The sequence below is a fragment of the Halyomorpha halys genome, unplaced genomic scaffold (genome assembly GCF_000696795.3).
Source record: "Halyomorpha halys isolate HHAL.00 unplaced genomic scaffold, Hhal_1.1 Scaffold766.1, whole genome shotgun sequence".
NCBI lineage: Eukaryota > Metazoa > Arthropoda > Insecta > Hemiptera > Pentatomidae > Halyomorpha > Halyomorpha halys.
In genome coordinates, this window is record NW_027111507.1 from 18,005 (window position 1) to 33,178 (window position 15,174).

Consider the following 15,174-nt stretch of genomic DNA (forward strand, 5'->3'; position numbering starts at 1 on the left):
ATATTATATATATACACTCTCATTCTTTTTTTCTCAAATTAATTTGATTTTTATTACCTACATACCAATAATATATATTACTGTTATATTGGTAACAATAAACAAAATGAAAGGAAACAAAATTAATGAGAGCTTAACCTTCAAAATAATCGTAACCTTAGAAAAAATTTTTGAGGACTATTTTTATCAAATTTAAAAAAAAAAAAGTGCATATATCTGGTTTTATTTCACATGTGTTTTTTAAAATTTGAAAATGTGGAGTGAATGAAACTTAAAATATCATCTATATTCTTCTATATAACATAACCAAATTTGTAAAACCTGTTGTAACAGCTGTATTATGTTTTTTATTTAAGCTGTAACTCTTTTTAAGTACAACCAAGTATTTTTTTTTAATATGAATATTTATTTTACAGACTAAAGTGGCCAATCTTTTGGGTGTTGTAGGAACTGATGTTCCTAATTCTGAAATTCAGCGTCTTATGATTCAGCACATGGTATGTTTTTATAGTCATAGAACTTGAAAATAGTCCATGAAATCTGAATACCATTAAACAGGATCGATTTCAAGATTGAATTAAGTGCTAAACTGAGTTTTAAATACTTAAATGAATTTTATTAAATCAATGGTCAATTGAATTACTTTTCATTCAAATGATCAAGATCTTTTATAGAATGAGAATATTTATGGATTTGAACTTTTATATTATCGCACATTATCATTTATGGTCTTCAGGAGGAATTTTAAGCTTTTTTAAATGTAAGAACTTACTTCAGAATGATTTGTTTGAATATAAAAGTTAGTTATTTTGTAAAATTGAAAGATATTTTTATTATCCTTAGTATCCTTTACTTAAAAGTAATATAGATTCAGACATATTCATTATTTATTTCTTAATTACTTCTTTCTTATCTATAACTATTAAAATCTGACAGCAAGTTGTAATTGTAACTGAAATTTATTTTTAAAATATTTAGAATAAATCAAGCAAATTCATCTGTTATTTTTCTTGTTAGTAAAGAATAATTTATCATTCATGATACTTTTCATGATTTTATTTTAACTTTTATAAATACTAAACATACTTTGTAACCATTTTCTTAACATCTGAAGAATTTAAAATTTCAACTACCCAATACAGAATATGATATTGATAAATATCCATTTAATATATAATCATTTAACAATAAAAATATGTTTAATTATAGACTGATATTATCACTATCTTTTTTGTCTTGTTTTAGCTTGGTGTTAATGCATATGCTTTCATTGTAACAAACAATGGATACATTCTTATCCATCCTGACCTCCGACCAGTAGTAAGTTTTTGATAAATTATTATAGTATTTAAATCATGTAAAAATATTCATCATTAATGTTGCAAGAGAAATAAAAAATTCAACCATTAATATACATTGAAAAAATAGTGACACTTATTACACTAAAAAATATAACAAATATAGAAAGAAAATTTAATGATTTAAAATACACTGACAGTAATCTCAATTATTTAAAATCCTGATACCAAAAAATAATGATTAATTATTAACAATAAACTAATAAAAAGTTTATTAAGAAAACATCATATTCTTGGTAATTGTGTTATTTATCCTAGCAAAAATCTAAATCATCATTTGAATAATTAATCTTCTTAAGATGTTATTTTCATGTACAATATACTATATAAACCTTAGTTGCTTGAAGGTTTAACATTTCTAATTATTGAGAGAAAGGAGAGGTGGTCGAAGAGAGATGTGAGTGTATGAGAGAGAGAACTTTTTATTGAAAATTATATACTGTGTCATACCCAAAGGCAATGAGTATTAAGGCTGTAAATAATCATTAAAATGAATGTGAAAGAAAAATAAATATTTAATGATAATGATAAAATAAGAATATATATATATATCGAAAATTAAGATAAGTACATAATAATTTAAATATTAGCAAAATAAGTTACTAACATAAAAAATTAAAATTAAGCTAAAATAAATTACATAACTACTTAAACATTAAACATAAAAATATTCAAACTTTTAAGGCAATAACATATAAATAAATTAAACTGTTTTCCTACATAACAAACAACATTAAGTATATGGAGAGATACAATATCAAAAACTAAAAATAATATTAATATTATGTGTTTTTATAGACATATGTTTAAGTAGTTTAATAGTATACATTTAAAGTAGTTTAGTGTATATATATTTTAATTAGTACTTTACATAATATTTATTAGAAATAAATTTAATAAGCAATGAATTATTGCCACTTGTCAGAGTTGATCAGAAAAAAAATCAACAAAATAAGGATGATAATTTTGACAAAATCGGTAAACAATTCATGTGACTTTAAAATGAACTTTATTGCAAAAAATTAAATGAAATTAAGAAATTTAAATATGACTACTGAGATTAATGTTTTGTTTATATTATTTTTGGTTTGATGCAGTATTTTTAATGATAAAAAAGATTTAGTGAATTTCTTATTGTTTTACCATACCAAAACATTTATCAGATTTTGAATTTAAAATAGATTTGTTTAAACAGTATTAATTATTGAGCATTCTAAAAAAATTTTACTTATCATTTGTAATTAATTCTAGCTGTTTAAAAATTTAAATATTTATTTTTAGTTTGATGGCATCTTGAAGCCTAGCTATAATAACATCGACTTTACGGATGTTGAATTGGTACATTCTAATGAAACAATACCTGATGAAAGAGAAGATATCCCTTCTAAGTGCAGAGAAGATGGTCAAGCTATATTAGAGGTAAACTGCTTTTGTTTAAAATCTATGTGGATATTCTTAAATTGACCAATTTAAATAAATACTTTATTTTTGTCTCTAGTTGAGGGAAGCACTCATCAATCAAGGGAATGGGAGTACGTCTCTATTTGTGAAATACCATTATGATAGTATGGTGAGTTTGTGATTTTTTTCTTTACATTAAATATTGATCAAATTAATATTTATTTTTATAAATATCTCTCCAAATCAGAAATGGGACTAAAATTGTCAAGTTAATTGCTAAGTATTAATTAGTTCTCTGTTGTATTTAAAGAAAGAGTTGAAAATCACAATGAATGTCAAATACAACCAAAACATAAGAACAGCTGATGTAAATTATCCTTAGAATTAAGATATGAGAATATTAATCGAATTATATAAATAAATCTAAGTGAAAACAAGAAGATAGAAAGAAAATAATCAAATAGGTACACAACATTCCCTATAGGAAAAGTTTAAACAACTGAAATTGGAGCTTCAGAATGACTCAAAATAAATTAAATGTATTAGTTTTCATTTTTGTGCTTCATTTTTATTTAAATTTAAGCCATTTTGCTTTTGAAAAATTATTAAAATAAAAAATATTGTCTTACAGAAATGGACATATTCATAACATTTTTTCATTTAACTAATAATCAGTCATTTTCTTTAGAAATTTGAAAATAAAACTGTACTATTTCAGTTTAGGTATCTATTCTGATTTCAAAGCTTCTTCAAAATATTTTTAAGACATGTTGTTACAATTTATGTTTTAAATTAGTACCATAGAGTACTGCCAATGGGTAGTTTCTCTACACACCTGTAACACTCCAATTTAACTTAGATCAGATTTACTAAATGTATTATAATGTACAGTTGTAAATAGCAATAAATAAATATTTAAAAAAAAATTAGTACCTGATTTAATTATGTCTGTTTCTGTTTGAATCATAAATATTAAATTTAGAAATTAATTTCTTATTTGTATTTTAATTATCTGCTCTCATATTTTTCCCTGAAAATTATTTTCAAAATAGGAGTTGACATATATTATTGGTTGAATTATGTTTTAGGTTGAATTACGGTTGAGTAAATATGGTACTTATATTTTATTCATGAAAATCTAAATCTTATTTGTCACAGATAACTTTTTTTTTTTTTTTAGAGACGAGTCTCCATAGGCAAACGGCACTATTACTACACTTTTATAAATGGAACACCATTTGAATTGGTTGTTGCTCTTCCAGATCCTTATGGATTAAATAGGGTTGAAGCTATATTGGAAATAAAACGTGTTCATGTGAAAGGTAATTATAAATCTTTTATATACATATTATAGTTTGCTGATAATCTAAAATCTTCATTAATATATACATTAAAATTAATAAATTGTTTGCAATTTTTTAATATGCCTTGTAGGAAGTTTAATAATTATCAGAATTAACAGCTTTCTACTAAGCTATTTTTCAAGCAAATTTTGAAAGTGCTAGTAATAAAATAAAGTAAATGCATTCTAATTACAGAAAAGAAACAATACAATTTACTTTTAGCTAGTTAACAATCATCTATATGGGCAATAATGACTTGTTTGTATAAATTTGTTGTAGAGGTTACTTGTCGAGTTTATTTTTTAGTATCTCATTCAATCAAGAAATGTGAGTTGATATTTGATAATAAGGTATCTTTAAACATATATAAACACACACAAGTTAACTAAAAAAACAAAAAATAACTTATGTGGTGGAGAAAACATTGTATAGATTGTAAAAATGCCAAAATTGATAAATAAAATTTTAAAAAACAATGAATTGTGTTTTGAAGTACAATAAATTTGGTTTGTGTTTAATGTTTGATATTAATATTAATCAATATAAATAAATTTCCATAGTTTTACTGTTTTAATAACAGATATTGCACTAATGTTTCTTTTTTAACCAAAAATACAATTATATCAACTTATAAATTGATCTCAACACACACATATAACCAGTCGAATTGGTGGTGTAGCCTACAGGATACAGACAGTCAAATGTAATTTTCTAGCTCCACATCAAATAGATCAATTCTATTTTTTGTTTAAACCAGTATTTACATAACACTATACAAGAATCATAATTTTGAACCAATAACTTTTGAGAACAACTAATATAAAAGTAACTATAAACTTACCCAACCAGAGGTTGACACCATTTGAGTAGTTAAGGCACAATTGAAAGTACAAACTTTTAAAACAAACTATGTTTCATGGCAAAGATATGTTGGGAACTGGTGGAGATTAGACTATGATGTCTAAAGAGAGACAAGGAAGTTAATAGCACCCCAAAATTAAATCTATAACTCGGCAAAAACTATGAATATTGCTGGATATCTTGCAAAATTATGGATTAACTACAGAAATAGAGATTATTCATAAGAGAGATTTCTGTGTGCAAGGACAGAATTTAATATTTATACATAATTATTTTGGCAAAATATGTAAATAAATAAATACAACAGTATGGAAAAGAAAACAAAATTTTCTCAATGATCAATTTTTTATAAAAAAATTGTAAAAAAACAAAGATAACTTTTAAATTATTCTTCAACTTAAATAAATTAATTTATTACAAATATAAGTGGTTTCCCAAAATTTTATTTGAGAATGCTGGAATATATTACAACTATTTTTGATTTAATTTTTTTCTTAGAAGAAGTAGCAAAAGAATGTAATTAAGGTGTTTCTAAGAATCGTATAAAACCCCTTTTGATTTTTTAATTATCTATCAAGTTTGTTTTTTTGAATCAAATTCGTTTTTAAAAATATTAAATAAGTAAATATCCAAGTATGTAAAATAAGTTTTATTTGATTCTAAACATTATGAAATATAATATTATAGTCTCAACATGTGTGTAGGATACTTGGATAAAAAATATTTGAATACTCAGTAATTAATTATGGATTTATCTTTCTCTAATATAACAATCATTATATTATGAGAAATGCTAATTCTAAAGATTCTAATAATTAGTAAAGTAATGAGGAGATATTCACAAGATGGTTTTTTAAAAAAAAATAAAATAATACAGGTCCATATTCTTAGAAAAATAAGAATTATTTTTGTAACTTTATTGTACATGATATCTTTGAAATTTTCCTTTTTTTGTTCTTTGAACTCTAATAATTTAATATATTACAGGAAAGAGAGTAACTGAATACTTTGGAGGTCATAATTGGAAAATACACCCAGAATGGTAATAAATTTTATATTTATTATGCCACATTGTTATTAACTACAAAATTTTATATATTTTTTATCTCTCTAAATCTTTTATCACTTACTTTTGATTTCCTTTAATGAAATATATTACAACAGGATAATTGAAAATTAAGCATAAAAATAGTGAACAATTGAAGAAGCTCCACCCAAATGTAAATAAAATTTGAGCTTTGTAATTTAGTTATATCTTGCAACAATTTTGTTCACACTGAGACAAACTGTAGTATGAATGTTATTGAGGTAAACCTGAACCATTTTGATATTCATTATTTTTCACATCCTTTAGAGAATATATTTGTCTTAAATCCATCAGTAAGAACTTCCATTAAATCAATAGCAAAAAAAAAAAAAAGTAAACTTTTGTGAATTTATTACCTACCTTTGATCTTCAGGGAAATATTTGCTATTCAGGAAAAACTTCTATTTCCTGACATTAACTTTCCTTTTGGTTTTTTGCCCATGATTTCATATTTGTTTGCCTTAAAGTTGTCCTTATTATTAAAATCCATTAGTTATTCATATTCCTCAGCTAAATTAATTTTGATTGTAATTTTATAGACAAAAGATATTTATCAAAATTATTTATTTAAAAAGTTATTCAACACATTTAAAAGTTATACATAGAATTGATTTCAATTGCAATTCTATCGGATGCTATTGCAAACTAGTTTTTGATTGTACAACCATAAATCACAAACATCTTAAACTTTCATCAAGTAAAATAAGATTGTATTACAGGTTCTATTGTAAATATCACTATGGTGATGTTTATAATTTTAAAACACCTGAGGAAGAAATCATACACTTTTTGAACCGCACTGAAAAACCAGGTTGGAAATGGCCACTTCAAAGAAGCAGTCCTCCTCCAGAACATCGACATTGCCATTCATCATGTAAGCTATTTAAAGGATTGAATGCTTATTTAAATAATTATTTCTGATTACTTGTACAAATTTAATTATTTTGTCACTTTCTTTTTTAGGTAATTCAAGTAAAGATGACACCATGGATAAATCTACATATTATTGTAAGTATTAGAATATTAACAAATAAAAGTATAAACCTTAATATTCACTGATTCATTTAAGAAAACATTTTAACTAAGATTGATGATTCTATGTTTTATTGATCAAAAAATTGATTAGAAAGTTAGTTAATAGGACAATGATTACTAGATGATTCTTGATGACTACTTGGCATTGTAGGCTATAAGTGAATAACTATTTAGCAGTTGTGCATTAAATAATGCTATAACATTTTCAGAATAAAGAAGCATGTAATTATCTATTTGGAACTGTGTAATAATATTTTTAAACTTACTACTTACTGTACTTTATGGTGATTAATTTGAAAAAGAAATGAATCAAAAGTATTATAAATAATAATCTGATATAACATTTCAAATGAAGACTGTGTACTGTCTATTCAATAATTTTTAATAGGTGACAGAACACTTCTTTTATCTCTGGTTTATGATGCCAAAGCCACTGAGTGGTTTTCTGGAAACATAAGCTTGGCTTCTGTTGAAGAAAAGGGGTATGTAATAAAGCTTTATATAAACATATTGTGTAACTTTCTTTAAGATTAAGATAATTAGTAAAATTAAGAATATAAGTTCACATCATAATTAGAAAAGTAACTTGAGTGCTATAAATATTGCAAATCCCAGTTAATAGGATTTATTATATTAACTGAAATTTTAATTTTAAATTCACAATAGCCTACATTTTCTACTGTGTTAATGAATGAACATAAAATAAAAAAAGTGTAAAGAAATTTTTTTTCAGCCATGTAGATAATGACATAATTTCCTTTGTGAAATTGAAAGTTTGACTAATTATGAGGTTTATTAAAGTGCATGAATATGGGACAATAGTCCCAAAACATTGTACAACTTTATGATAATTTAGAATAAAATATTCAAATTGGAAGTTTTAACCTCAAAAAATTTGATTGAAATTGACTTACCAGATTTTCTAAAAAGAAAATCCAGAATAGAAGATTTGATTTAATTTAAAACCTTTTTTTTTGGTAAGTCCAAGTAACCCGAAGTTACAGTAAATTGATTGTCTAACAAAAGAAACAGTTCAGGATGACAGTCTAACTCTATTTAGATGATGACACCATAGTGAATTATTGCCGAGTCCTAGAGTGATAATTCAACTATGGTTTATTCTAGTAAGAATTAGTATTATATATATCTCCAAAACGTTTTAATTTGAAATAAAGAAGTCAATTTTTTCATGCTGGATTAGGTGGATGCTTCTTAGGCTATTTCTTTTCAACCCACTCGCTTATAAAAATAATTAAATTGTTTTAACAACTTACCTAGCATTATTAATTGGTTGTAATACATTAGTGAATTCAGGATATGGCATGCTAATGATTTATAATAATGAACTAAATAGAACAATATTATTTATTATTATATTGTCCTTTCTGTTAAACTCATTATTAAGATTAATGTTCATGAGGGGAGGAGGATATATTTTAGTTAGAAACACTTATCTGTCCCAATACTTTTGAAATTTTGTATTTGATCCTTTGTATAAATAATTTTTATAATAAATAATAATTTGTCTTCATTAAGTATTTTCAGTTATACTTTTTTATCTTTATATTTATGTTGTTATATCTTATTCATTAACTAGATCATATCTCATTTTTAGTACAAAAGATATATAATAATGAAATCAAGCAATGAGAAGATTTTAATAATGGATAAATAGTGTGACAAAAAATGGATTTTAAGTAAAAACACTATATAAAGATTTACCCATACCATTTCATGAAGTTGTAATTATTAAAAATTTCTTTCTGGGTGCTGCAATTTTATAGCAAGATAATATGCTTAGACTCCAAATATTGAAATATTTTCTTTTTTAAAATAAATAAGTAAAATATATTTGTACTTAACATTAAAAGTATTTGACTTTTAAATACAAATTTTAGTTTATTGATTAGCAATAACATATTTTACCTTCAAATATGAATTGTAGTTTATTGATTATATCTTACATTATTGAATATTTCGCCATGAAACCATTTAGTTATATATTATAATTTGAATTATTTAAAAACATTATGTTCATACATAGATATAAGTTTTTGAGCTGTTATATTCATGTATATTATGGAAAATATTAGTAGACATAGTGTAATTTATGCAACATTTTAAAGAGGAGTGGTGACCCAGTCATTAAGGTACTCGTTTTCCAACTGCTGAGTCCAAATTTACTTCATGGCCATATACATAATTCGTCATGTATTTTATCAATTATGGATTGATTCTGGGGTGTTATAACTCTTAACCCTTCAACCACATTCCACTAGGTGTGAATTTCATCGATCAAAAACATTAAAGTTGTATCATATCTGACCTAATCCCAAATTTTTCACTTTTTCAATAATAAATCTTGTTTAAAATCGGAAAATGAAATTTTTTAATGCTTAATGCATGAAAATTAAATATATAAGAAAGCAGTTACTTCCAAATTTTTAAGATCAGTCATCTAATGTGATGGGTATTTTATCATATACTATATAATAATAATTCATTGTATTTATATTGTAGTGAAAATTTTAGTATAAGTTATCTTCTAGTACTAAAATTTTCACTACAATATAATAATAATTCATTGTGACATTTAAAAAATTATAATTGATTAGTCTCAGGAAAAAGACAAACTTAAAAAACAGAACAAACTAATTTTGCCTTCTGAAATACAGACTATGAAATGTCTCTTTTTCCGATAAATCACAGGATTATCACATTCAATGAATGCCATTTTTGAAAGCACTGTTCTTTGGTCTTATTATGACTATGTTGACTAAAAAACTTTTAAATTATTGAACTTGAACTAATCATTGGCTTTATGTATCACAAAACTATCACAAAAAAATCTAAGACTAATATATAAAATGTGATGTAAAAATATAGCAACATAAACACCAAAGTATGGATCATAACCAAAGTATACTTGTAATAATTAATAACTTCTTTATTAGAGCTATTAAAATATTATTAGGAATTAAATTATTCCTAATTTAGGAAAATAGTATACTGAGACTATTGGCAGGAAATTAATGGAGGGAAGAGACAAAAAATAAACAAACTTCCTTAAGTTTCCATCTTATTCGCACCTTGTGGTTCAAGAGATAAATGGTTTGTAAGAAAACCAAGTGCTGGACGTGATGCTGACCACATCCCTTCCTAGTATAACTGTTACTTAAGAACCAGTATCTTGTTAAGTACTTATATTGAGAACTCTTCCTGGGTTGTATTCTGTTTTTAAAAATTATCTTTAGGTTTATTTCTTTAGCTTTTTGTTACTGTTATTTATGTGCTAAATTTATATAATAAATAATATAATTAATAGTATATTTATCTTAATTATTGGTATAATTTAGTGGTGCTTTTTAGATAAATACCTTCAGAGAATATTTATGCCATAATATATTGCTTTGTTCATTTAGAAATTATACACTATAGCCTGTCACACTAATGAAGACTGTTTCACTTGGTCATTTTTTCAGCTTTTTGATTTCTCCTCTGAGTACTAACTTACTCTCTTGAAATATTTATAGCCTGAAAATAATAAATATAATAAAATTATTATTATATTTCCCATTTTGAAAAAAATCTTTTTATCTTATTAATTAATAGCACTTAATTGAAAATGACAGGAAAAACTACACAAATTACACTGTTTAGTAGGTTAGACTGGATATAACAAAAAAGATGACCAAGGGTGCAGAGGGGTGGTCCTTATTGGAAAAACAACAGAGCTACCCTATCTTACTTCTTAACACTTTTTTTTTCTTTGACAGTTTATAGTGAAAGCCTAAATGAATCTTATGGCTGTGTATTTCTACTTAAAAAATTAACTATTTTAGTCAATTGAATGCAGATAATTAACGATTGTACATTTTTAAAAATGGTTTTAACGTTTATAATACTTTCTTTAGTGTTAACATAAAATATCTGAATGGTTTCTTAGAGCTAAGAGCATAAATACAATAAAAGTGAAAATGTGTATTATTTTTATTTTGTATATTGTTGCATATCTAAATTTGTTTTTCCTTGTTTATATGAGGATGTAAGTGGATTTGTGAGCATAAACTTTTTCAAAAGTGTGTATGGATGTTTTTATCCATACTTTTTATATATTTATTTATACTTTTACCCATTATGGGTAAGGAAAAATCTTATATAAGACAACATATGACAATCCTTCAGATCCTTCATTGAAGTCTATTATTCTCTCACACTTGATTCTCTCCAATACTATACCTGCAGTGCCCAGGAACCTAATTATCCTATAAGATGCTGGGTCGTTCCATGATGCAATCTTGAACGAGTTCTTTACGTTCACTATTATGCCACAGTATTTCTTTCCTCTCCTTCTCCATCTTTTTCCTGGAATTTCTTTTCGAGCAGATCTGATAACAAACTATTGAATCAGCTGTCGATCTTTCCTTTTGGACTGTTATATATGACAATCCTTCAGCTCCTTCACTGAAGTCGATTATTCTCCCACAATTGATCCTCTCCAACACCATGCCTGCAGTGCTCAGGAATATAATTATCTTATGTGGTGCAGGATTGTCCAGAGACCCTTTTCTCTTTCTTAGAAGCTCTAGGTGTTTTTTTTTTTTCAATTTTGGTTGGAAACATCGCTGCATAGAGGTTGGAGTTGTATATGTTCTTAAAGAGTATTAACCTTAGCCTGATAGCTACTTATAAGTTAGTGATAATAACTTATAAGTAGCTTGTTTATTTTTTTATGATGGGATCAGTATATTATTGTCATCATATTATGATGAAATGGATAAAGACTTCATTGTTCCCGCACAATGCTATCCAGTATTACCTCAAATCCATTTTGTAAAACACTCAGAGGTGCGTAGACACTACACATATAGATATATCCCCAATTGACCCAGATAAATCCTTTTTTACATGTCTGTGAGGTCTCCTGAATGAAGCAGCCCTTTCAAACCCAAATAGCTACTATGCCAATCTTCTTTTTCATCTTGAAAAAGACCCTTTGATGCCTTTATACTGAGCAGATAGCACATCAAAATCTATGTATTTTTTTTTCTATCAATGAATATCCTTACAAACAGTTTAGATTTAGCTGGAAAAAGACCATAAGTGAAGCATCGGAAACATCTCTGGAGAAAACCTGAATTATACTCATTTCTAAGACTTTTCATTCTAGAAAACATTGTTCGATCTCCCCTATTTTTTATACATTTACACCTAAAACCTGAAGCCCAGGATTGCTTTTTTATAGCGTGTAAGATGAGCTCTTCTGTGTTTGCCATTATAATCAACTGTTTAAGACCATATTGTGTATGGGTGGGCGTGTGAATAAAATCTGTGATTTTATTCGTTTAAAATCACATAGATTTTTTTTTTCCAAATTAGGGGATATATATATATATATATATATATATATATATATATATACACATATTATATGTTATATATACCAAGCAATAAATTTTCATGCTTTGTTTCTTCTAATTATAAATACATTTTTATAATTGTTTCAATTGCAGTATTTATTTATTGTTTTAAAGGATATATAATATAATTTAAATAATCTGTATTAATTTTTGTGTTCGAAAGAAAATAAACCCGTCTTATAAGACTCCTTCAGTTATATTCATCATTTGAAGAACGTTTTGAGTCACCCATTTTTGAGTTCATTGTTCTACTAATGAAATGTTTTATAAATCAACAGTTTTATAAGATAAACGAAAATTTTAAATAAATTATTTTCAATTAATTCTTGCTTATTTTTCTATTCCATTTGCATATTTACATAACTAATTTTACAATTATTTAATTCTTACAAAATTTGAAATATTTGAATAGACCAAATGATCCAACAATAATTATTGTTATTTTACTCTTATCAAAAGTTTTGTTAGTCATATGCCAAAAAAAAATTATTGAAATTTTGTCTATCAAAGTTAAAAATTTCTAAAAGTAACATGTTTTATATTTTTTGTTATATAAATGGATTCCAAATATTTTCCAATTTTCACATACTCAGCCTTATTAAAAGATATTGGTTTAATAAAATAGATATCTGATATTTGCTATGATTAGATATTATAAAATTATTTGAAGTTAGAATTAGGCTATTTTATTTTTTAAGAACAATTTTTCTTTAGAGTACAATTATGGAATAATTATTTAGGAATGATGAATAAAAACTTTATTGATGTGTATATGAAATGTTTTGCCAATTAGGAGCTTTCCACTGTGACGATTAATAACTGCTAAAGTATTGTAAACTTATGTAAAAAAAAATACGAACATTTTAGTTATTTTGTAATGTCTATATTTGCTATATTGAGAATTGTCTATGAACTTTTGAGTATGCATTACTGTCTTTCTGCATATAAGTACGTAACAAGTAGAAATATTTGGGAGATTTTCTCATGAAGCGGTTTCCTCTTTTATATTTTTTTGGTCTTTTTATAAATATAAACATAATTTTGTTAATAAAATATTGTGGTTTACAAACAACAGTTTTTATTTTATTAGAAACAAGTTTTATTTTTTTACAATTAAAATCATTATTGATTTTTCTTTTTAACTAACATATATTGTCAATTTTTATTTGAATTGATACTCAGTGTTTAATACTATAAATGGAAATGCATCTGTTCCCATATCCTAAATCATATGAAAAAATGATGTTTAAGTTTTTTTACCTGTAAGTGTGGCTTGATACAAAATTATCTTACAATGATTTAAAATATTGATTTAGGAAATCTAATTAGTTACTTACACATCAATAAAGTTTAATATATAGTTTTGTTGATTAAAGTTATGATTTTATGTATAATCTAAAACCTTGACATGCATATTAGTAACAATTATTAATTCTCCAATTCAGGCTTACATGCTCCTAACAAGAATTTTGACTTTCTTGTGCTTAGTTATCAAATGATAAAATAATTAATTAAAATAATATATTAAATTTTTATTTATAAATAATTTAATTTTCATCCAAATTCATGTTTTAAAATTATATTAATATCTTTCTGTTTAGTCACAAGTACTGTGAAATATTCAGAAAATGTATCATAAAATTATCTGAAAGGATTTTTTATATTGGAATCTGTATTTTTCTTTGTTTTACTGTTTTCAGATATCCCATCCTTTTAATTTCATGTTTTATTTTATTTCAAAACCTATGCACATTTATAAATAATTTGCACTAACATCTATTTTCTATTGTATTATAAGCCCCATTGCAAAGCTGATGGCATTGTTGTCGAGGTAAAGTAACAATGTATTTCATATGTAAAGCACACTTAAAATATAAGAAGTGTGTCTTAAAACATTATTGATTTGAAAAGAAATTAATTTATTATTTATATTTATTTGTCAGTTATTATTTAAAATGACATATTCTTTATAAATATTATGTGGCTATGTTAAAAGTAGAAATAATTTAATCAAGAAAATAGTAGTTTAACTCTGTTTATTGAATAGAACTTATGAAAAAGTGATTTTATTTATGCTGAAATTTATATTGTAGATTGATTTAGATTGTAGATATATATAAGGCATAACAATACAATAATAGGTAGTCTTCTTGGTTTTACTAAAGAATAAGCAATTTGGTTTGTGTTTATTTACAGGCATATAAGTAACATTTTTCTTAAAAGTCAAACATTATTATTTTAATTAGGATAAAAATGGCTTAATATGATTCATTTTTAATATGTTTAATAATGAATTTTATAATTTTTTGTTTGAATATTTGAGTATAATAACATATTATTATTAAATCATTACCTGGATATTGTTTATTAAATTGGATAAAATTTCCACAAAATATTTCTAATATTATCAATGCAATATTATTAAAAAATAAACAATAGACTGCTAACAAAAAAGAGTTCTAAAAATATTTGAAGTTAAGTTCAGAAATGAATTATTTATAATTTAATATCAAAAAAGGTATGAAAAAAAATTCTTTACCATGAATATTTATATAAAAAGTATAACCTAAACCAAATGTTTACAAACAAGAGAAATTAAACTAACTTCTACCAGCTCATTGCCATGAAAATAATTTTTATTTTGATAATATAGTTTTATAATTAGGTAA

The 15,174-nt window shown here is 24.6% G+C and overlaps 1 protein-coding gene across 3 annotated transcripts in view; it reads left to right on the forward strand.

Annotated features, from left to right (window-relative positions):
* stj (straightjacket) overlaps positions 1–15,174 on the forward strand; it is a gene marked incomplete at its 5' end in the record, with an annotated part of 41,636 nt that overhangs the window by 13,927 nt on the left and 12,535 nt on the right. For 2 of the 3 annotated variants that reach the window (XM_067049543.1, XM_067049546.1), the window contains 10 exon segments: positions 417–497; positions 1,246–1,320; positions 2,640–2,777; positions 2,857–2,928; positions 3,940–4,081; positions 5,951–6,005; positions 6,770–6,924; positions 7,014–7,058; positions 7,474–7,567; positions 14,304–14,336. In XM_067049543.1, coding sequence (XP_066905644.1) covers positions 417–497; positions 1,246–1,320; positions 2,640–2,777; positions 2,857–2,928; positions 3,940–4,081; positions 5,951–6,005; positions 6,770–6,924; positions 7,014–7,058; positions 7,474–7,567; positions 14,304–14,336 — 890 coding nt within the window. 3 annotated transcript variants of the gene reach the window in all.